General features: G+C 40.1%; 4 protein-coding genes across 5 annotated transcripts; all 4 read right to left on the bottom strand.

Annotated features, from left to right (window-relative positions):
- Positions 1 to 399: 399 nt before the first annotated feature.
- Positions 400 to 2326, bottom strand: LOC116254939 (uncharacterized). Of its 2 annotated transcripts, XM_050078024.1 has the most exons (4): positions 2303 to 2326; positions 2110 to 2178; positions 1930 to 1998; positions 400 to 1712 (listed from the first exon to the last, which is right to left on the bottom strand). In XM_050078024.1, exon 4 carries the CDS (start codon positions 1703 to 1705, stop codon positions 542 to 544), a length of 1164 nt encoding a protein of 387 aa, XP_049933981.1. In that variant the 5' UTR covers positions 1706 to 1712; positions 1930 to 1998; positions 2110 to 2178; positions 2303 to 2326; the 3' UTR covers positions 400 to 541. The 2 variants fall into 2 exon arrangements, with proteins under 2 accessions (XP_049933981.1, XP_031486470.1); XM_031630610.2 differs by lacking the exons at positions 1930 to 1998; positions 2303 to 2326 and having other exon boundaries at positions 2110 to 2264.
- A 4115-nt stretch (positions 2327 to 6441) lies between these two features.
- LOC116254204 (uncharacterized) lies at positions 6442 to 12588 on the bottom strand. The gene is made up of 5 exons (XM_050077890.1): positions 12100 to 12588; positions 9341 to 9675; positions 8282 to 8459; positions 8059 to 8144; positions 6442 to 7892 (listed from the first exon to the last, which is right to left on the bottom strand). Exon 5 carries the CDS (start codon positions 7745 to 7747, stop codon positions 6503 to 6505), a length of 1245 nt encoding a protein of 414 aa, XP_049933847.1. The 5' UTR covers positions 7748 to 7892; positions 8059 to 8144; positions 8282 to 8459; positions 9341 to 9675; positions 12100 to 12588; the 3' UTR covers positions 6442 to 6502.
- Positions 12589 to 14795: 2207 nt separating this feature from the next.
- On the bottom strand, positions 14796 to 19145 carry LOC126410104 (pentatricopeptide repeat-containing protein At2g36980, mitochondrial-like). Its single transcript, XM_050078092.1, has 2 exons — positions 18679 to 19145; positions 14796 to 17612 (listed from the first exon to the last, which is right to left on the bottom strand). Exons 1-2 carry the CDS (start codon positions 18707 to 18709, stop codon positions 15676 to 15678), a joined length of 1968 nt encoding a protein of 655 aa, XP_049934049.1. The 5' UTR covers positions 18710 to 19145; the 3' UTR covers positions 14796 to 15675.
- A 12-nt stretch (positions 19146 to 19157) lies between these two features.
- LOC116254203 (pentatricopeptide repeat-containing protein At1g08070, chloroplastic-like) lies at positions 19158 to 21785 on the bottom strand. The gene is made up of 2 exons (XM_050077889.1): positions 21656 to 21785; positions 19158 to 21283 (listed from the first exon to the last, which is right to left on the bottom strand). Exon 2 carries the CDS (start codon positions 21190 to 21192, stop codon positions 19354 to 19356), a length of 1839 nt encoding a protein of 612 aa, XP_049933846.1. The 5' UTR covers positions 21193 to 21283; positions 21656 to 21785; the 3' UTR covers positions 19158 to 19353.
- Positions 21786 to 22737: the final 952 nt, after the last annotated feature.

Genomic DNA, 22737 nt, shown 5'->3' with positions numbered 1-22737 from the left:
TAATTATCCAGAATGAGAGCTTGCAATGAAGTGTGATTAATGGAGGGAATCTGAAAAGCACATCTATTCTGTTTCAGAAAGCCAACTGTTGTTTAGCAGATGAGAAAACAGTCACGATAAGAATGAAGATCAGGCAGAACCACAGAAGATACCCACTTTCAAGCATGTTTCATCACCAAGAATGAAGCCAAATTCCAAAAAAGTAAATCAGATATCAAAGTCATATGAAGCAGATCATTCCAATGCTTCAAATATTAAGAGCAAAATGCATTAACCACCAGGTAAGAGGGTACATACAAAAAGCAGCATTCACTGCAAACCCAAAGAAGAATGGTCCTTATAGACATTGTTACAAGTATGAAAACTTAGATTACAGAAAACTTGACTGTTAGATGTTTACATTGTATAATATGAACAGTGAATCATTACTTTCTGGATATATATGTCAAGTCAGCCATTTTGTGTTCAAACTTCAAGGACTACAAAAAAGGTAACGAGGAAGGAGCCTGCTTTGATGATAGCGGAAAACAAGCATGTGGCTTCACAGAATCCAGTTCTTAGAACCCGGGGCTTGTTGGCAGAGAACTCTCCATTTATCCTCACTGGATTTAAGCTCTTCCACACACTTAAGCATCTCTTTCTCTGCATTTAACTGTTTCAACTTAGCCTTGGCCAGTGTGTTCTCCCTTTCTTCCAAAGCATCCCTTGCCTCATCCCTTGACGCTTCCTTGTTTGCCAGCTGCTGTTCTTGAAGAATTAGGTCTTCCTCTGCTTGAATTCTAGCTTTCTTTGCCATCTCTTCCCTCTCCCTTGCCTCTGACAGAGCTGCCTTTGTCCTTTCCACCTGCTTCATGTGGGTAGACACTTCCTCATCAGCAGCTGTCATCAATGCTAGTGCCTTCAACTTCTCTTGATGAATGGCATCTGCTGTCTTGGTAGATGATGCATGAGCGGCTTCAGAGAGAGAGACCGATGACCGGCGTGCGGTTACATCGGCGGCTTGCCGGTTTAAGTTCTCAAGAAGAGCACCTAGGCCAGGGTCGACAATACCAAGATCAGCAATACTTTGAAGAATTATCTTCCCATAGCGCTTAAGGTCACCAAGTTCGTCATGGCTAGCACCTTCGGTCCGGGCAAGGAAAGCCTTTAACATTAGTTGCACGCCTTGCCTGAACAACTGATCAGTAGCAGTCTTCGAATTTGGCACCGATTCCTCTGGATTGGAGCTCTTTTCCTGAGCTTCTCCAGCCAATGGAGACCTAATAACGCTCATCGCGCCTATGTTGGCATCACTGCCTTTCACTTGGTTCTGAATTCCATAGTGCTCCATTCTTTTAGCGGCACCCCCATTGGAGGAGCTTAACCCATAGTTTTGCAGGGTCCAAGGAACGCTGGAAATCCTTTGCGCTGCAAGATTGGTATCGACGGGAAAGGATTTCAGGGGGAATAGTCTCCGGCAGGTCTGGCAGCGGACGAGGCATCCAATGGCACTCATGGAGCATGACTGAGGCGCATTGCAGTGGGCACATGCTGTCCAGAAAGTGAAGGTCGGAATCTGCACGATAGCAGTCTCTGTTTGCGGCTCCGGCCTAGCTAGAGCTTTGTTCATTGCTTGATCTGGGGAGTGGTTAGAAGATGCCATGTCCCACCTAGAGTTCTGACGCCTGCCAGGTAACGTCCTCGGCTTCTTGCTCAGGTGTTCCATATAAACTCTACATTAAGTTGCAACAACCATCAATGGTCGAGACAAAGAGAGCACTCTGCTGCCATGTTTTTAAACCATTTGCAGAGAGCATGGAAACGAAGCAGGACACTTGCATGGTAACGATAGCATGGCGTTTAGAGGCAGAAATAGTGCAAATGCTTCGCAAAAAGAATGAGAAACAATAGAGCGAGCGAAACAGAGAGAGAGAGAGAGAGAGAGCATACCGGACATACAGCTTCCCTTCTTCTTTAGCAGAAAAAGTAGTTTGTTACCATGAATCCGGCCACCGGAAACTAAGAAATCAAGCAGCCTAGTTTATCTCAACCCACAAAAATGGAACGAACCCGAGCATAACATGACGACTAAGAACAAGAAGAACATGAAGATGGAGAGAGAGAGCATACCGGACATACAGCTTCCCTTCTTCTTTAGCAGAAAAAGTAGTTTGCTACCATGAATCCGGCCACCTGAAACTAAGAAATCAAGCAGCCTAGTTTATCTCAACCCACAAAAATGGAACGAACCCAAGCATAACATGACGACTAAGACCAAGAAGAACATGAAGATGGAGAGAGAGAGAGAGAGAGAGAGAGAGACCCTAGGGAAAAAGGTCCGTTGCAGCCACACCTGGTTATGCTTGATTTGTTGGGCACGAGCGAGAGGGGCATCACAGACGAGGTACGTTCGGTATTATCGATATTACATATAACCACCTACATTTTCATAGTTTACAATTAGCGACTGAAAGTTTAGAAATAATTCTTAAACAACTCTTTTTACTTTCGGTGATACTCTGCTTTAATATGCATGTATGTATGAATTTTCGTGCGTTAATATGGTTAATCACAACATGTCCTTAATTAATCTTTTTTTTTTCAAAACATAAAAATAAAAAGATTATTTATTAAACACAAGTCCACAAAGCGTTGAACTTGGATGGAGGTCCACAAGGATTATTTATTTAATTAAATGCCTAATCAAGTAGTGTTTTCAGATGAATGTGAGAACGAAGTCCACAGGATTGCCTTATTTAATTAAGTGCTTAATAAAGTATTTAGATAACATCTCAAAAGAATTGGTTTTTAAAAATTAATATTGTAAAACATTAGTTTGTTATTCAGTTAAAAATAGGGTTTTATGTGTTTTGGCAATATGACAAAAATACGTTATTTTTTTTAATAACATGGTGTGCCATGTATTCACTCTCCCTAAACTCATTTTTGTATCGTCTAAGCACTCTTGCAATGGCGTTTTGGACGCAAAATCAAATTTTGTCAGATTTAGAGTGTCATTCCAATTCTTTTAATTTTTTTTTCTCAATCATGAATTTGACTAAAGTTAGATAGTTCTTATATATATATATATATATATATATATATATATATATATATATATTCATTCACTCATTTTGCCTAAATATATCTTGGGGCCCTCACACGCCAAATGCCCTTCAAGGTTGAAAATTGAAGGCTCGTTTTTTTAATGTAAAGCATGAAAGAAATGGAAGTTACCTTATTTATATAATTACTAAAATGCCCATTTCTTTTTTAGAAATAACAAAACTACCCTTCTCACACTACAACAAAGCAGAGAACCCTCCTAACGCACAAATCGTTCTCAGTTTCTTAGATGAAATATGAAAAGGACGAGGAGAAAGGAAAAAAAAAATAGGTGAAAGAGAGCTATAAAGAGGGAATGGTTTGGATGAATCTGTTTCCTATATTTAGAAAATGGTTTTGCCTAGCCCTACATTAGGACTGAATTTTTTAATGTTTCTTTCCCTTTTTTACTCTTTCAGCAGTGGTCGAGTCATTTATATTTCTTTATTTTCACATTAACATTTTCAAATTCAAATATTTGAGAAGCCCCTTGGATATATATATATATATATATATATGTGTGTGTGTGAGTGAATTTCACTCTAAAAAAATTTTCCTCCCACTGTCTCTCAGTTACCCTTTTTTTTTTACTTTTTTACCTTGGAAAAAAGAGACTTAAAAAATTCTGTCCCATTTTTCAAAATATTAATTCATCATATGTGTGTGTGTGTGCGTGCATGCCACATCCCTAGCTATAGTCCGTGTATCAATTATTTGCAAAGAGCAAACATGTATAAGCCTCGCCTATTTATATTCTTCAGGCTTAATAACGCGAGAAGTTAACTGTGGTTAAGTGACATAAGATAGGAGAAACAACGCAGGAGCGGAGTCAGAAATTTTTGTCTAAGGATACTAATAATAAGATTTAAAGTTTTTAAGGGGCGTCAATATGTAAATTAAAAAAATTACCCTAATATATCATTATGAAATTAAACAATTTTGATGAGTTCATGTGGACTATTGCCTACGCCTGCCTCCACCTTAGAACGACCACCTATCTCTACTCTTTTCTCTTTTTAAATGTCATAAGAGCTATGTTAAACAAAGGCATTTTCAGTGTTATGCAATTAACATGGGAAGACATGTAATGGCCCACCCATTATCGGGCTCGGGCTAGCCCAAAAAATGTTAGGAATCAAAACAACCTACAATTAACAGCTTTTTTTTATAAGTCTTTCAAAATCCTTCACAATTTTCAATATAAGACTAAATTTTTGAGGTGTTATAGGACATGTTCTTATATTTTATTATAAAGATATTTTGGTAATTATAAGATGGAAATTTTTCCGAGTTCCACTTTTACCTTATAAGGGAGGGTTTCTTCATTTAACTAAAAGAGGAAATTTGATCACTTTTAGCTCATAGCACATGGTCTTGCTAGGGGCCACAAAATATAGACTTTTTCTCCTGAACAAGCCAAGAAGCTGGTGCACATGCTCAGTGCTTGGTCTAGAACAAGCTAACTAGTTTATGTATTCTTTCTTTTAATTATGATAAATCCCAAACTAATTGTGAACTTTCTCTTTGAACATGGGGAATATGATAGCATGAAGCAAACATGAACCTGTAGCGGTTGAAAGTTTTCAGGAAAAATAGTAGATCATTTGAGGCCAACTTTTTGTTTTTGTTTCCTTTTTCCTTCAAAAAATTAGCTCTTGTAATGTAACACAGTAAATTTAATGTGTAATCAAGTAAAACCTAACAAGCTAAATGTACTTTAAATGTGTTTTAAGATTATCAAACCATGAGAGAAAGCTAATAGTGAGTGTCAGGCCGCGGTATCTGGTGAACTTTCGGGTACCTGGCCTGGATGGGCTAGGGTAGGGCTTGACATGATTAAATTAAAAATATATATTTTTAGTATAAAATAATATATAAATATAATTAATCATAATGAAATATTATAATTATATATAAAAATCAATACATATGTATAAAAAAAAATCTTATTGGGCCGAATCGAGCTTAGTCAAGCTCACCATGACTATCGAGCTGGCATGGTGCTTTTTTTTTTTTGGTTCCGTCAGGTACCCACCCCAATGCCCGTCAGATAACCACCCCAATGCCTAGCCTTAAACATGAGTGCTAGCCCTAGAGAAAACCCTAATTGTATAGAAGGTCAAATCTTCAAGCCCTAACAAACGTTTGTGTTGTGAGGGAAAGAAATCATGGAAATGCTCTTTGTGCTTGAAGAGGAAGATTCTCTTATAAAGGCTAGAGTGAGAAATGTAGAATTTACCTTTCTAAAAAATGACCAAAATATCTATTTTTGTAAATGACACAAGTGCCCTTCACCTCGCATAGTAAGCCACCGAAAGCACATACCACAATATACCACAATAAGGGACTACTTATAAAATAGATATTCTCTAATGGAGCATTTCCTCATATAAATGATTTGACCCAATTTCTACTAGAGTTTCATTGCTTTCATACTGTTTTTTTGTCAAAATAAACAATTCTACCAGCTTTGGAGTTATTTTACAGTTCACACAACATACCTTTTCAGTGGGTGAGATTCATCCCAACCACTCCAATTGAAGCTCAAAGGTTCCCATGTTTCCCTTGCCTCCAAAGTCCTAAGCTATGCGGACATTAATTATGGCAATAATGCAGCTTTCAACTTACATATCACAACCCGCTACCTTTGAAAATTAAAAAATTAGAGTAACACCTACAACAATGGAACTAGAGACCTTACCTTGTCTATATGCTGCTGTGATTATTTTACTAAGCTGGCTTTTGATTAGATTTTAAGTTCATATTTGGGAACCATTTACGCATGCAGGGCTCCAACCAACTCTGCTTTTAGGGCCTGTTTGGTTGGAGGGAATGGGAGGAAAGGGAGGGATTGAGCAATCCCTCCTTTGTTTGGTTGGCTAATTAAAAAGGAGGGAAAGGGAGGGAAAGAGACAAAGTATGTTTGGCTGCGAGGGAAGGAAAAGGAAAGGGAGGGAAAAGAAATGATAGATTAGTGTAAATTCAATCCCTCCCAAATCGGACGGATTGGGAGGGAAAGGAAAGGAAAAGAAGATGAAAAGTTTTTTTTGCCCATAATACCTATGAGGACCCACGTCTAAAAGAAAAACAAAGAAGATTTTAGTTTTTTCTTTCCTTTCCTTTCCTTTCTATCCAAACAAGTTTTTTAATCACCTCTTTCCTTTCCTTTCCATTCCATTCTTTTCCCTTTCTTTCCTCTTCCCTTCCCTTTCCGTCCCTTCCTTTCCCTCCCTTTCCCTCCAACCAAACAGGGCGTTAAGTATTGCACCTTTCTTTCCAACAACAAATATATATAGTAAGTATAGCAATTAAAAGCACAATTTTTGAAGAAGAACAAGAGACGGTGCAAGAGAAAAAGAAGAACAAGATGCTACGAGCCCTTCTTAAAATTCAAACAAGCTTTCTCCAATCATAGAACCTAGTCCTGCGAATTAGGTTCCTGCAAACAAAGGGTTGTCCACTTTGCCTTGCTCTCTTTGAGTGCTTCCATATGCACCTGCAACTCCTCCTCAGCCCTGCTCACCTTCTTCTTTGCCTTGGCTGACGCTTCTTCTTTTCCTACCAAATCGTGCGCGGCCTTCTCACTTGATGCTTCGGCCACTATCAGCTTCACCTTCTCTCCTTCCAGCTCTTCTTCCACTTGAATTCTAGCTATCCTGGCCATCTCTTCCCTCTCCTTTGCCTCGGCTAGCGATGCCTCTTTTCTCTCCACCTGCCTGGTGCAATCACTGATTTCTCCATCAATGGCTGCCTTCTTTTGCCGTGCCTCAAAAGTCTCACGTTCAGTTGCACGCAACAAATCAACAAGCGAATCGTGTGAAGCCTTTGAACTTGAAGCCAACGATTCGCGTGAGGCAACGTCGGCGGCTTGCTGCTGCAAGCTATTGAGATGTGCACCGAAGCCGGAATCTGCAATACCAAGATCAGCAAAATTGCGAAGAATGATTTTGCCATAGGACATCAGTTGAGGGAGTTGCTCTGGTTTAGCAGCTTTAGCCAGGGAGAAGAAACCATTCACCATGAACCGAAGGCCTTGCTTAAAATACTCATCACCGACCGGCGGCCGATTCACCATCGGCCTTTCCTGGTTAAAGTTTTGATCAGCCAAGTCTTCGCTACTTAATCCCGTCTTCAATTCGCCACAGTTTGTGGTTCCATGGTTCTCTGTTCTTCTTGGATCATTCGAGTTCAGTTCATCCATTTGCAGTCGCACAGGTGAAGCCGATATTGGGGTTGAAATGTCACCAACTTGCGAAGATGATGAGATGACGCTTAAATCGTCACCACCAAGCTCGGTACTCAATGTGGTCCTCTCTGCAACAAAAACTTCTCGGCAATGACGGCAACGTATTGGCTTACCCAGGACAGGGGAATGGTACTCGTAGATCGTTTTGCAGTTGCTGCACACGGTCATGAAGGTGGCGTCCTCTACGATTGCTGCCTGCGTCTGCTGCTGCTCGGCGTCCTCTACGATTGCTGCCTGCGTCTGCCGCTGCTCGGCGTCCTCTACGATTGCTGCCCGCGTCTGCCGCTGCTCCCGTGCAGCGGCACCCGAGCTCGCTAGCTGATTTAATGACTGGTAGGATGCCCTCGGCCTGCCGCGGCGACGGCGGCAAACTGCCTTCCAGCGCCTTTTGGCCGGTGATTGCTTGGTCTCCACCATCTGTGCGAATGAGGGGAATTGATGGCGGTGGCCGGTTCAAATGCTTTCAGACTAACCGTGCTTGACCATGCTTAGCAGGTTCGGCTCCAGAGATAAAATGGCGACGGAGATCGTGAAATGTATGGGAGGCCTACCAGGCTACCATCTGAGAATGTGAAGATGAAATTGCTGTCAGAAGGGAAAGCGGTAACGAAGAAAAAAGGAAATTAGGAGCCTCCCAACTTGCAGACGTTCATAGAAAAAAAGATGACAGGCAACAAACGCGATCATAGCCAGGGCACCAGACTGTTTTTCAGAGAGAGAGAGAGAACCTGCTCTTCAACGCTCGTACTGGTTCTGCATCCTTCTTCCTCTTCTCGCAGATCATGGACGTCGTCGTCCTCCTCCTCCTGAAATCCTGCAGTGCAGTCCAGAGAGAGAGAGAGGCTTGAAGAAAGAGACCAAGGAACAGTGATGAAGATGAGTAGGGGACAGAAACGGAAGCTCCCTGGAAGTTGGTTGTGAGAGAGATAGAAAGACGTAGTCCAACTTTACCGGCCGTCCCACGCAGCCTGACTCAGAGCATTCTTTCACGTCTCCGTCCTTCGTTACCGGAACCGGGACAGAGTCCGGCCAATTTCACCAAGTGGGCTCGGCCCAGAGCTTGACTTTGGAGCTGGACTCGATCAAGTGTCCAAACTCCAGTTCTAAGGAAAGGTATTATGTTCGAATCCTAAGAAAAAAGGAAGCTCCAACTGATTAAAAAAGGGTCGATGATACTTAAAAAAAAGAAAAGAAAAGGAGAACTCTGGATGATGAAAATGGAAACAAAAGCTACATGAGAGTCTATGTGCCAGCCTGAACGCTCTACTGTCTTTTTGCCCATAATTCGAAAGGCTGGGCTACCTTTTGTCATTACCATACTTGGAACTGCATTTTATATCATATCATAGTCATTTTTTTTCAAAAAAAAAATGATAAATTAAATGACAATTTAAAACTAAAAAAATGTGTTTTTTTGAAAAAAAACGTTAAAAAAAACATATATTTAATGCATTTTTTAGTGTTTTTTTACCTTTTTTCACTTTTTTTTTGGTTTTTTAATGCGAAACAGTTTTTTTATTGTTTATTTTTTTATTTATTACAAATTTACTTATCTTTTGATCTTTATGTTATTAGTTTCTTATTTATTTTATTTTTTCTTTATTTTTAGTTTTTTAAAAATTTTAAAAAATTATTATATTTTTTTCAAGCTCACATACGCAAGAAAAACTTGACTATGCTTTATATGCGAAAAACTGTGAAAAAGAAGAGTTGATGGGTCATTTGCTTTCAACTTAACTTAAATCGCCCCAAAGCCAAAGGGTGTTGGGGCCACTGGTTTGAGTTGGTGGATATCACTCTAAGGGGTGATAGGTAGGGGCGCTCAAACTGGGTACGAAAGAAAAAAGGAGTCTCCCTTTTGCAATTATAGGCAAAAGGCTGGCTTTAAAAAAGAAGTAGCATAACCGTCGAAAGACCAATTGCGTACAGGTAAAGGGTGTTGTTATGCTTCACACTATAGACCTCCCAATATGCACCTGTGACATGCGACTCCTCCTCAGCCATACTTACCTTCCCCCTTGCCCGGCCAATGCATCTTCTTTGTCTTCCAACCCCTTGCCCGGCCAATGCATCTTCTTTGTCTTCCAACCCCTTGCCCGGCCAATGCCTCTTCTTTGTCTTCCAAAGAATGATTGGCCTTCTCCCCTGATGCTTCAGACATTGCATTTGGTCCAGATGGCAGAAGAGCTTCTAAGGTGGCAGTCCTTGTCTGGTTCTCCTGTGTGCCTCTTCCTATACTCTGTAACTGGAGATTTCCCTGCAACATTTGGTGAGTGACTGCCTCTTGATATGGTGATGGCAGCCGATCAACATCCCGGGCTTCTTGCTGAGGTGTTACTTGCCACCTACAGTTTGAAATGCAATCGATGATTAGTTTCTATGACATTCTTCTAAGGTGGTTTCAGAATCTCACTGGTTATTCAGCACTCTTTTCCTGTATTATCTTTTTAAGCTACATTCTACATGCAAGAGTACTGTGAAAAGCCTACCTCCTACAAAAAATTGAAAAGAATTGTCCTCAGCAGGCCCCAAGGAGAAAACTATTTGGGGAGATACATTAATGAACTCAATAAAGTCTCAGTAAAACTAATGGATCATCAATAACGTGCACCACAATTCCCACTGAGAGAAGAGAGAGAGAGCTCCATGGTCAGGGAGTTAAAGAAAGCGTGAGAAAGAGATGGTATCTGTGAGTGTGTGCGTTTTCCTGAATTGTTAGGACGTTTTGACAGAAGATGTGTGGGGAAAAGTTGAAACCTCCATGTTAGGCTGGTTTAACCAGTTGTCATATTAAAAACACACATTCTCTAGTGCGTATCTTGGAAGAACTAGAACCAGACGTGAAATAATCTCCTTCAAACCAATTTATATAAGGCATTAAAACCAACAACGTCCACTTCCAAGTACCTCATAAAATCACGTTCCTCATATCCCAAAAACATCAACTCTTGTCTTCATCAGAAAATAAGACAGCGTGGTGCACAATCCTCTGCACGAGAGAGAGAGAGAGAGAGAGAGAGAGAGGGGGGCGGGGGGTTTCTTTGCTGTTTGATCACCGCTTGACTATGGCGGCAGCAGTCAGAATCTCAGTCCTTTCAGCCTCTGGTCAAGGTTCTGTCGGCAACCTTCAATGCACTGAGAAGGAGGGTGAGTGATGGTGGTGGACTAGCTGTTTCCGTTTGGGGGAAGGTAGCGTTAAAAGAGTGTCCACATGCACCACCATCATCGTCCTTTTCCTTTCGTCTGAAACCTCCTTCCCTGCGCTCAGAGACAGAAAGAGAGGGAGAGACAGTTTCCGTCTGTGGAAGGAAGCGTTCACACAGCTTTCCACTCCCCCCCCCTCCCCCCCATCAATGTCCGTCTCCCTTCCCGAACGTGGAAAAGACAATGACACGTCTGCCAAATATCTCTGACACATTGATTCCGTGCCCTCATTTCCATTGATTCTGGATGCGCATTTAACCAGCGGTTCGGAGCTCCAGCGGCCCTGGTTTCGGTGCAGGTTGCAGCAGCCTAGTTTGAGGACGGAGCCATCAAGCGATTTGATTTACGCATGAATTCCAGAGTGCCCTTAATTATATATGATCTTTTTATCTATTTTAATTTAATTTTTTAAATATTTTTTAGCATTGACAACATATTGTTGAAATTTTAATCCCATTAGTAATAAAACATTAATGTCCCTCATTCTGAGAATTTTACTTATTGAATTATTGCATATATGATCATGGATGTCCAAATCCAATTATTTGCATTTTTTTGGAGAACAAAGTCCAATTAAGCAATATCTGATTAGTCATGTATTTTAATACTGTTGGCATTGGCATTCCTGGTTAGTTGCTGGTCAGACTTGAATTTGGTTTTCCAAAACCAATGCTAGACATGAATTTGGATCTAAATCTGAATCCAAATATTGTTAGGTCCACCTTGTAAATAGTAGACCATTGTCTCTGAGTCCAACATAGAAACAAGGTTATTTGGGTGCCAATACATAAAATTCTAACTAAAAGGCACTAATAGTTTAAGTTTTAAACTTTCAAGAGATACCCATATATAAATAAGTGAGAATTTAAGAAAGTATTAATATATAAACATGATAATTTGTGGGAGGTGGTGTGGATAATCGTACACACCAGCCACAATGTGCCTCAGGGACATCTTTTCGTTCCATTTGTATCTGTTCCACTATTTTGGAAACGTGGGAATCCATGATTTGTTGTCTTCGGAATGCAAGAACATGAGTTCCCCCTCCTTCATCTGCCTTGAGCTGTTTTCTCGGGCCTGGCTCATTAAGAAGTTGGGCTTGGACAAGCTGCAGCGCAAGCTCAGTCCGATTGTAATAAAATACATGTAAATATAATATGATGTATAAAAAATAATATAACACATATTATAGTTAATTATAATAAAAACATATAGCTTTTTAAAATGAAGTAATATTTTAAATAAGTTCGCAGATTGTCCAGCCAGATGACAAAAATACTTCACCACCCATTCTTTCTTTTTGTTTTTCTCTCAAATGGAACATCTCTCTCTCTCTCTCTCTCTCTCTCTCTCTCTCTCTCTGCACGCGCACGCACACACACACACACATACATACTTTCTAACAAAAAAGGGCATGTTTAACAAAAAACCATACTTTCTGAAAAGGATCATGTTAGGTACAAATATAAAATCTAATTCAGCAAAAATGGGTAAAAATCACGAAAGCCTCAACCTTTTAATCCTGATGATAGACTCGCAAACTGTATGAGAATTATGTTCTTTACCTGTCCGCGTCCCCAGAAGCGTATTGCGCTAGCTGTGTGCAAAGTCACACAAAAGAAACGAACCACTTTGTGTAGACAAACCCTTTGCATCCAAAACGGATCTCGAAGTCATTGAAGTTCCTCATGTTTGCTACTACACCAACCCCAACAAGGAGACCGTATTAAGTTCGAATTGTTCTGAAAGTAATGACTCGCTTTCACGAAAAGTACCTGTCCATTTCGATCTGATAGATTTTAAGGAAAAACTAGTTGAAAACCACAGACCCATGCCAGAAAAATTTCGACACAAGGCACTGCACAATTTCCACAATATCTGTAAAAGTTAGTATTCCATTATCTGTAGTCACCATTTACTATGTACAGACTACACAAGATCCAGTATCTGTAGAGGATGCCATCCCATTCAGTGATCCCCAAACTTGTTCACCTTCACATGTATGACAGCTGGGATGAACATGATGGTACAAATGTATGGCATCAGCTGCTATTTCAAAAACAGTAGAACAGCCATGATGATGATAACAGCCACTGTGCATGCCAAAGCCTACAACAGCACACAAGATATACCATTTTAAAACACTGTTTACACGACCAAAATGTTCAGCAGCTAAACGCACAGAGAGAGAGAGAGAGAGAGAGAGAGAGAGAGTTACAGCAAAGGAACAAGCTGCCAGACCAGAACGCTCCCTTGGGTCCTTCCGATAGTAGCTACCAAAATACAGGATGGTGGCATAGTACCACATGACTGGGAAAGCAAATCCCAGTAAAAACCTGAGAAGATGATGCACCATCAATTTCCAATTCGTCAACAATGAACAATATAATACATGAGTGTGTGTGCACGCACGCGCGCGAGAGAGGGAGAGAGAGAAAGAGAGAGATATTTCATTCTTGAAAAAACCTCCTGGGCTTTCTAAAGAAAAATTTAGCAATATAAAATACACGACACATAAAGTGAATGATGAACCAGTTATCACAATACAAACAAATTTCCAGTGATCTTTCGAAGATTTCAAAATTTTCCCATCATCATACCTCAAATGACAGGTCCAAAATAGGGATTCGAAATTGTTGCTGTTACTTTAACCAATCTTGATCAAGTCTCCACATACATAATGTCCTAGGTCCAAGTCATTTGCATTCTTTCGCACAAGTTTGTGTATGTGTGTGTGTGTATGCATGCACAAGAGAGGGAGGGAGATAGAGACTCACGAAAACCATCCTATCCCACACCCAAAGCAGGGAAGGGGCTTGTCATATATCCCCACCCGAACGTCTTCTGCTGTATCATTGATCAGGGAGTACCTTCCAACGAGGTCCTTGTCATTTACAGTTTGCCCTGAATACATGGGCTGATAAGTCAAAAAAATCAGCCAAAATTTTGAGAACATGACATGAATCACACAATGCTTTATTAGTATAGATATATCTCCAGCACTGTTCAGATAATCTTTTCACCATTTGAGTACCAATCAAACAGGACTACTGGTTCCAAGAAAAATATGGTCACCAACATGAAGCTCGCAGTAAATGATACCATGCATAGATGATCCAGCTGGTTCCAAAACAATATCCATGAGAAAATTGGTAATATCCATTTTTCAAAACCACAAACTTTGTTTGTGATGAACCTCTTTCGAGATCTCAGAAAGGTAAAATCTCTAAAAAGTTTTAGATAAAATAAATAACAAGTTTAGGGGAAGTGAAAAAAAAAATGAGACGCCGCGAGCATGAAAATTGCGGGGCTCCCTGCTACCATAGACATGCATGAGTTCGTCCCTTCACTGATTCCGACCAATTCCACCGACCGGTTTCTTTCGCTATCTTGACCGCCTCCCTAACGGGCTTTGCTTGTACAAAGCGCACTCACAAAGCTTTGATATCATGAGCTTTTTCCCTACACTTTGTGAGTGCTTTAACCATGTTCGACAGGAAGACCTTTGGCAAAAAATAGATCTATAAGAAATATCTATCAAAAAATTATTATTTTTTAATTCAAACAGTAATCACAATGGATTCTCATCATACTCTTCAAATACATTGACTTCGTCGTCATAAATTTTCCAAAATAACTGCGTTCTGGAAGCTTATTATATTCGATATTATGGATCAAACATATCCAGTTCTACAGCTTCCTGGAGACATTAGTAAGGTCATCTCCTGAGGACCACGTAAAAACAGCAGCTAGAGGAAGATGACATTGTAAGATAAATCTATAAAGCCAATAAACAGCACTCGCGAGAGTTGCTGGCAATGGAAAAGTTTTCTGTTTAATACAAGACAATAACTGAAAAGCATTACTAACTGGAAACAGGTATCAAGTTCAGTTCAAAGTGAACAAGAGAAAATCTCACAAAAGAAATTCAAGGGAAAGAAACTCCCTATCCAGCTTCCCTATCAAAAAAAGTGAAAAAGGCAAAAAACTTGGAACACCAGCAGTAGAGACTATAGGAAGCAAAAAATTTAGTAGCTGAAAAATAACAATTCAGGTAACCACCAAAAGCTTATCTGATCTAAATAAAATCATTGAGTTCTACTAGGTGAAGGTGCCATGATCAAAGTCCCCTTGCTAGCTGAAGGTTTAGAGTTTAAAGATCCAAATGCTGTAACATACCTTCATCCATTTGGAAGAGCCTACTATACTTGACTTATTAGGAAGTCAAACCATCCACTCCTTACGGCACCTACAACTTCACAGTATAAAGTTATTTTAGAACAGGATAGACATTGTAGCAACAATGAAACAACCAATAACAAAAAGGAAAAGAACATAACGATGATGTAATGCAGAAGGGAAACTAGAGGTTGCAAACTCAACGTATGTAAAGTGTTCCTTTTAAATGTTTTTGGGGCAAAAAAATGTCCCAGACACATAAGAGAACATACGAGTAGGAGAACTTGACAAACTTACCTGTGCATGCATGGAATACTGGTAGGAATTAATGGCACTGAAAGATGCATAAATGAGCAGCACAATCCAAAAAACAAATAAAAGCACCATTTAAAGAAAAAAAAAAGTCCTCGTGCATCTCACAAGCCCAGATTTTCTGTCCTAAAATTGAACATGACAACAGTTACTTGGTTCATAATAACCCTTTCTCAGTACATAGAATTGTTTTCCTTGAGCAAAATAGCACGGCATTTCATGAACTCCTTTGAGACAAGATAGCTGTCTAACAATTTTACCCAATTTCTTTTTCTTATATTATATTTTCAAGGCTGAAGGTCTACAGGGAAACTGGGGCATAGCTCCTCAGGCATTTGAACTCCAGAACCCTAAGATGTCCACCAATCTCATTATCACATTAACTTCTCTGGTGGACACTCATTACCATGCAACAATAAAGCACTTGGACTGTTAGTGAAGTTTCACCATCTTTTGAAATTGACTAGGCCATTCCCTGTCTGCCCCTTTTTGCATGTAGGAATACAGAGCTGTATCATGTGACATTTCCCTTCTGGACTCATTATTATCCAGAGAATCTGCAAAGGCAATGGAGACCTGACTGTGCCTGTCTTTACCTGCCATACTGTGGTCACCACCCTGATAGCAAAAGTCACTAGACTTTACAATTTTCATTTTGAACTGAGATTGCTTTCTGAATCTAACGGGTTATAACTATTGCTTCCCATTTGGCTAGCTAATGAGTGCAAAATTTTGCAGATGACATTGATTTCAGGATGCGAAGAGTCACCCGCCACAAAAGCTACTACGTTGTTTTTCACCTCAATCCAGCTACAACCAGGTTGCTTCCTTACCCCTTGCTTGACCATATACTTCCTCACACTCTGAGCTTCCAGCCACTGGCCAAGGCCACAGTATAAGTTGGATAGTAAGACATAACCAACCTCCTCCTTTGGCTCCATGAGTAATAAGTTTCCTGCTACTCTCCTCGCAAGGTCAACATCTCCATGCAGCAGACACGAGACAAGCAATGAACCACTGACATCAACCTCTGTGTTGTAAGAATCCTTGACAAGGGAACATGCCTCTCTCAAAGACCCAGCTCGACCTAAAATATCAATCATGCATGCTACATGATCAGCATCGGGTGTGACCCCGTAATCATGGATCATAGACTCAAAATGCTGCCACGCTTGTTCGAACAGACCACTATGCCTACATGCTATCAACAACCCAATGAAAGTGACCTTATCAGGCCTCATATTTGACACAACCATTGTCTTGAAGAGTCTCAACACTTCCTCAGCTTTGCCATGCTGTCCAAGCCCACTGATCAATGCATTCCAAGAAATTTTGTCTTTGTTTTTTATAGCACCAAACACTTTGTTTGCTTCAAGCAAGTCCCCACATTTGGCATACATGTTGATCAAACCATTAGCAACATAAACAGAAGAACAGAAACCCATTCGAACAATGCAAGCATGTACTACCTTACCATGTCCAAGTAATGCTAAGCTAGAACATGCATGAAGCACAGCTCCAAAAGTAAAATCATCCGGTTGAAGCTGATTTGCCCGCATTTTAACAAAGAGGTCTAGTGACAGTTTGCTATACCCATTCCTGGTGCACCCCACAATCATGATAGTCCAGGAAATAATGTTTTTCTCAGGTGCCAACTGAAACAAAGTAAAGGCCTCATCCATATTCTCATGTCTCATGTGGGCATCAATCATCACATTCCATGATACATGTGTACGATGATCCAGACATTTAAAGAGCTTAGTGGCTTCCTGCAAGCAATCAAATTTAGCATAGAAGCTAAGAAGTGAGTTGGTCACCTCTACCACCATGTCCAGACCAGACTTTGCTATGCAGGCATGGCACATAAGGCCATGAGAAGCATGCCCTGCATCATAACATACACTCATGAGACTCAAAAATGTCGGGAGCTCAGGGGATTTGCCAGTCCTCCTCATTTCCTTAAACAAATTAAAACATGAACCGACATCCCCATGGCAAGCATAACCAGCAATCATAGTATTCCATGCAACAACTGTCCTTTCTGGCATTTCATTAAACACACAATTGGCATCCTCAAGTAATCCTGATTGCACATATGATGAAAGCAGAGAGCACCACGACACATAATTGAGCTCCTTCATGTGCCCAACGATAGTCAAAGAGCAGAATGGGAGAAATAACTTGCCATACATGTCTATAAGTGAATTGCAAACAGGCAAGCATGAATCAAACCCCAGAGAAATAATCAAACCATGCAATTTTTTGCCATGATTGAGCTCACCCGCATTAGCACATGCACTGACAGCAGCAGTAAAAGAGTAAGGATCACAGCTAAGCCCTGCCATTCTCATGTCCATAAACAAACACAATGCTTCTCTATGATACCCAGTTTGTGAGTATGCTGATAACATGGCATTCCAAGACACTAAGTCCTTCTGAGGCAATCTATCAAACAACAGGCGTGCACTGTGGATTGTACCAGAACGTGCTAGGCTGACAATTCTGGAGGTATAGTAGTGCAAACTTGGCTGGGGCATTTCGTCAAACACTTTTGAGGGCATTATGGTCTCAAGTTTCCATGCCAACCCTGATAAATTTTCAGAACTTACAATCAGTTCTTGCCCTTGTGTATGAATAACACTTTTGGAAAAGCGAGATTTTTTAGGATATCACAAACTCAGACATGAGGGATCCCATGGATGAACTTCTGCATTTCCAGGATATTATAAACTCAAACTCAAAAGGAACCAGTTGATAATTTTCTATTTTTCTGATAATTGGAAACATAGAAGTCGCTTCATATGCCAAATATGGTGCTTCAAATTTTCAATGGACCATAAGGATTCCATTTAGGGCATCAGACATTTCAGAAAAGCAAGACTAACTATGAATAAGAGCAAAGTGCCCTTCCTTATATAAAAAACTGCAAAAGGTTTTGGATTGTTACATGTGACTGCCTAACTTATCTAGATGTATTAGATATACAGTAAAAGTATTAAAAAAATTTATATCTTCTTCAGTAAGCAATTCATGCTCCATTATATGTGTTGATGGGTAACAACATATGTACAGTTTTTTTTTTTATATATATATTTGCATGTCCAGTTAAAGCATCCTGTTTATCGATGAAAACTGATGCCACCATCAAGAACCCCTAGTCAGTAAACATGATAATTACCGTAAGAGACGCACAACCATGAGACAGACAAAATGCAAAAAGGTTAACTGGAAACAACAGTACACTGCTATTAATTAACAGATAGAAAACAGAAACGAGTGAAATCAGAAAGGAAACCAAAAAAAAAAAAAAGAAAACTTTGATTCCATATCAAGCAGACAAGCATCAGATTGCCATTAATTCTTCATTATGCTCATGTTGGACTTTCCATACATGATCCTATGCCCAAAAGTATCTTGGTAGTTGGTGTATTACGGGTTACAGGGTACAACAAGCTCCAAAAGAATTTATATTATGCCATTTGGTTTCTCATCGCCAAGCTTTCCTGACAAATCATGTCACCAAAGAAAGTTTCAGGTGTGTTATGAATTGGCACCACTTTCAGGTTCTGCTTAAGATGACTATAGATGTACTAGATAATGAGCTTCCACAAATGCAAGCACTTTAAATGAAGAGAGAAAAGACTTCCGTTGACCTGCTGGAGCAGATTTTGGCAGACATTTCATTGCTTATCTGGGTGTATTGGTGGCTATGAAAATGTCGATGAAAAGGAGATCAACAAGGTGAGCACCAGAAACCTTGTAATCATTTGGGTGCAGAATGAGAGAGCCCCTCTTTATGCAGACCAAGAAAATTATGCTTTCAGCAGCAAATACCAAGCTGATTATCAGAAGGTTATGAGTGCTCCTTGAGGAACCTTCAAAGGATGGCCCTATCTGTGCAACTATCTTTACAGGATCAACTGTGATGCATAGGAAGGTTTATACTAGCAAAGAACCTCCAAAACGGCAGCAACGGCAACCAGTCAGACGAAGAGACTGAGCACATTGCATGGGTCTATCTAACTGTAAAAGAGTGACTGGCATTTCTTTCAGTTCAAAAACACCATGGATATCAGAAATGCACTCTAATGTAGTTAGCTCATGTGAAAAGTTCATTCGGATGGAGCATACATTGGAAAAGTGACTTCCGTTCCACTTTCTGTCCCCTTGTAACTTTTTTTGGGTCTCAAATACTTTCTCCTGCTTGTGCTGTCAATAAAGTTTGACAACCTTCAGTCACTGTTTCCATGCAACTACAAAAATGAGATCAAGAAAATTCAAGGGCAAGGTCAAAATTTTGACAAATGAATCACTTAGTTTTTGTTTTATTACCAGTAATCTTTACATGAACACAAACCATCTTTGAAATGGTGGAATCTAATTCTATCCCGAACTATGATTTCTCGATTGCAAATCTTAGATATGAATTTTGTTGCTGAATGGCAATCACCACACACCCTAAGATTCTTCACAATCCTAAGAGTGACACCAGGGGATGTACTTATAAGCCCTAAAGCTATTGCCAACTTCTCACTGTGAAGGCCAAGGGCCTGCTCTTTCTCTTCTTCATGTATGTCATACAACACCAGTCCTGTCTCTGCTATGTATCCCTCTGCAGACATATTTAGTGTCAGCTCCTCTAATTTTGCATATATGTCTGTGTATCTAGGGTGAGACTTGTCACCTGAAATGAACTCATGTAAAGTATTGTTGATCTCAATTAGACTAAAACCTGGTTCCTTCTTAATCCCCTTCGCCTTCATTTTTCTCCTCACATCCTCCACATCTTCCCATCTACCAGTAGAGCCATAGATGTTAGAAAGAAGGACATAATCTCCACTACTACTGGCGTTCATTTCTGCTATAACTCTCTCTCCAAATTCCACATTCTTGTGCAATCTGCAACCACCCAACAAAGCCCTCCAAACAACAATATCAGGTTCAATTGGCATACTCTTGATAACTTCCTCAGCTTCCTTGAGCAGACCACAACGACTCAGAAGATCAACTATGCATGCATAATGCTCCAGGACCAGGGCCACCCCATATTTCTTGGCTGTGAAGTGGAAGTGTCTTAGACCTTCATCAACAAATCCTCCATGACTACAAGCTGTAAGGACTCCAACAAGTGTAACTTCATCTGGTCTCATGGTTCCATGGTCCAGCAATTGGTTAAACACAACCAATGCTTGCTCTGCATGGCCATGCATTGCCAAACCATTGATCATGGCATTCCATGTACATAGATTTTTCTCCCCTAATGAATTGAAGACTTGCAAAGCCAACTCAATACTCCCACATTTAGCATACATGTCCACCAATGCAGAGCCCAAATGGAAGTCCAAATGAAATCCGTTCTTGTTCAAATAAACATGTATCCACTTGCCCATGTCCAGGGCTCCAATGCTGGCACATGCAGACAGCAACGTTGTGATTGTCACCGCGTTTGGCCTGATGCCACATTCCTGCATTTGCCTGAACAAGGCAATAGCTTCAGTTGGGATCCCACACTTGGCATAACACGTAATCAAAGCATTCCAGGATGCCAGATCACGTTCTGGCATTTCATCAAACATTTTCCTTGCAGATTCAATATCACCTGTTGCAGCATATCCCACAACCATTGCTGTCCTTGTGATAACATTAGGCTCATGTATCTGCTCAAACAGCCTAAAGGCAGCATCCATATCCCCGGACTCAGCATACCCATGAACCATACAGTTATAAGACACCAGATCCCGTTGAGGTATCTCATCAAAGACTTTGCGCGCTAGACCTAACTGACCACAAACGCTGTAAAGATGCACAAGAGCATTCTGTAGGAAAGTGTAGGAATGAAACCCTAACTTCAGACAGACGGTGTGGACTTGAAACGCCTCCCAAACAGAGGATGATCGAGAACACGCCTTGAGAAGGAACTGGAGAGTGAAATTGTTGGGTTGAAGCAGGTGGGCATAAGCCACATAGAAGGTGAAGGCTTGCTTGGGTGCAGCAGTGAGAGCATAGGCGTGGATTATAGAGTTGAAAATGTGAAGGGTTGGGCACAAAATAGGATTCACAACAAACTGGGCATGAATTTGTCTAAGTAGATTGATGGGTAGTGAAGATGAACGCAAGGTGGTAAGCAATTGGCTCGGTAGGAGGCCAGTTCTGAGCATGCTTGACATCTTGAAAGAGTTTCATCAACTCAGTCTTTGGTCATTGTTCTTTCATTCATATGTAATCCTACCGCTCTTAGTTATGAAAGAAACTCCCGCACTACAAAGAAAATGGAGATAGCAGTCATCAATTAACGACGAAGGAATTCGAGAGGTTAATGTCACAGATAAAGTGATTCAGCATTCAAGAGGAAAATTGCCTCCTCCACTGATATGAGGAGTTCTGAAAATGATTCGTCCGCAGAGGGAGAGTTCTGAAATTGTTTCATCCCACAGAAAAACGGTTCCACAGAAGAAACCACAAGAAAACCGACTACTCACGGCCTAATAAACTATTTTTTCCTACTTTTCTTGAATCAAATCAACCAAACCAGGGAAAACTGCTTCGTTTGAAACCGGCAAAATTTGACTACAGACGCTTTTTCAACAACAACAGTAGTATAAAAAGGGGATTGATGTGATGGAAGGGTACCATGTGAAGTCCAAAGATGAGCCTTCTTGCCGGAAAGGGGGCCGCTGAAGAGGTCGCGGCTCTCCCAACGTCTCCAAAATGAAGAGAGAGAGAGAGCGAGAGAGAGCGAGCGAGCGAACAAGCCGAGAGGTAGGGGTTCTCAGCAGCCCGTATACTCCAAGTTTCGCATAAAAGAGTTTTTCTGTTTAACCACCAAACATTTCGCTATAATTATGGAAAGGGCCTTATTTTTCAAATAATTCTTATTACTACCATATTTTGTAAATAAATGCCGAATACGAGTCTCTGGCATTTTCTCGCAGCTCCCTTCCCCAGGGTTCCTATAATAACAAAACTCGTTTCTCGATTTTTAAAGGACAGTGCATAAAGATGAAACTATTCTTGAACTTTTTGTGTTTGATGGTTTAGAATTTTGATTCAAAAATCTCAACTCCTCGTCAAACTAAAATGGAATCAAAATTTTAAATGTTAGTTTCCTAATTTTAAAAACAAAATACTCTGTCGGTTCAATAATTTCAAGTTTTAAAAATGAGTGTTCTGATTCTAAAATTCAGTGATTCTAGACATATCAAACGCCTCCTTAATGTTTAAAATGACAGCCATTAGTGAGTTGTTCAAAAAAATGCAGACTATACTAAAAACCTCAAAGTTATTAGGCTTCTTCCAAATTATGTTTAAAATCTTGGCCAACACTTTCGTCTTTTCATCTACCTTTTAAAGGAGGCATCAACGTCTATGAAAGTTGGCGAAGATGATATAATTATTTTTTAATGCTTATTTTGGAGAATTGTCGGTATAAGATAGCTACATGTGGACTGGAGTTGCCCACACAGCTCTTTAAAATTTCTTATATTTTTATACTGATAAATTTAATATTTATTTTTATACGCATATAGGTGCCCTTCCAAATATTAACTTTGCCTTTAAAATGAAGCCAATATTAACAAAAGTGTGGGTCCCACCTTGAGACTTATCATCTTTTTCTATGACCAGCTCCCATTATGTGAAAATTTTATTTGGTATTGAAAATTTTTAGAAATATTAAAAAGTTTATAACAAGGTTGATTAATTGTTTTAATTTG

This window comes from Nymphaea colorata, chromosome 5 (assembly GCF_008831285.2).
Source record: "Nymphaea colorata isolate Beijing-Zhang1983 chromosome 5, ASM883128v2, whole genome shotgun sequence".
Lineage (NCBI taxonomy): Eukaryota > Viridiplantae > Streptophyta > Magnoliopsida > Nymphaeales > Nymphaeaceae > Nymphaea > Nymphaea colorata.
This window is presented reverse-complemented; position numbering and strand designations above follow the sequence as displayed.

Coding starts and splice junctions, on each gene's coding strand:
- LOC126410104 (XM_050078092.1), bottom strand. CDS start 18,709: ATGAAATGTCTGCCAAAATCTGCTCCAGCAG. Junction 17,613..18,678: donor GCCAAAATCTGCTCCAGCAG/GTCAACGGAAGT, acceptor AAAATTTATCAG/GGTTGGCATGGAAACTTGAG.
- LOC116254939 (XM_050078024.1), bottom strand. CDS start 1,705: ATGGAACACCTGAGCAAGAAGCCGAGGACGTTACCTGGCAGGCGTCAG.
- LOC116254203 (XM_050077889.1), bottom strand. CDS start 21,192: ATGTCAAGCATGCTCAGAACTGGCCTCCTACCGAGCCAATTGCTTACC.
- LOC116254204 (XM_050077890.1), bottom strand. CDS start 7,747: ATGGTGGAGACCAAGCAATCACCGGCCAAAAGGCGCTGGAAGGCAGTT.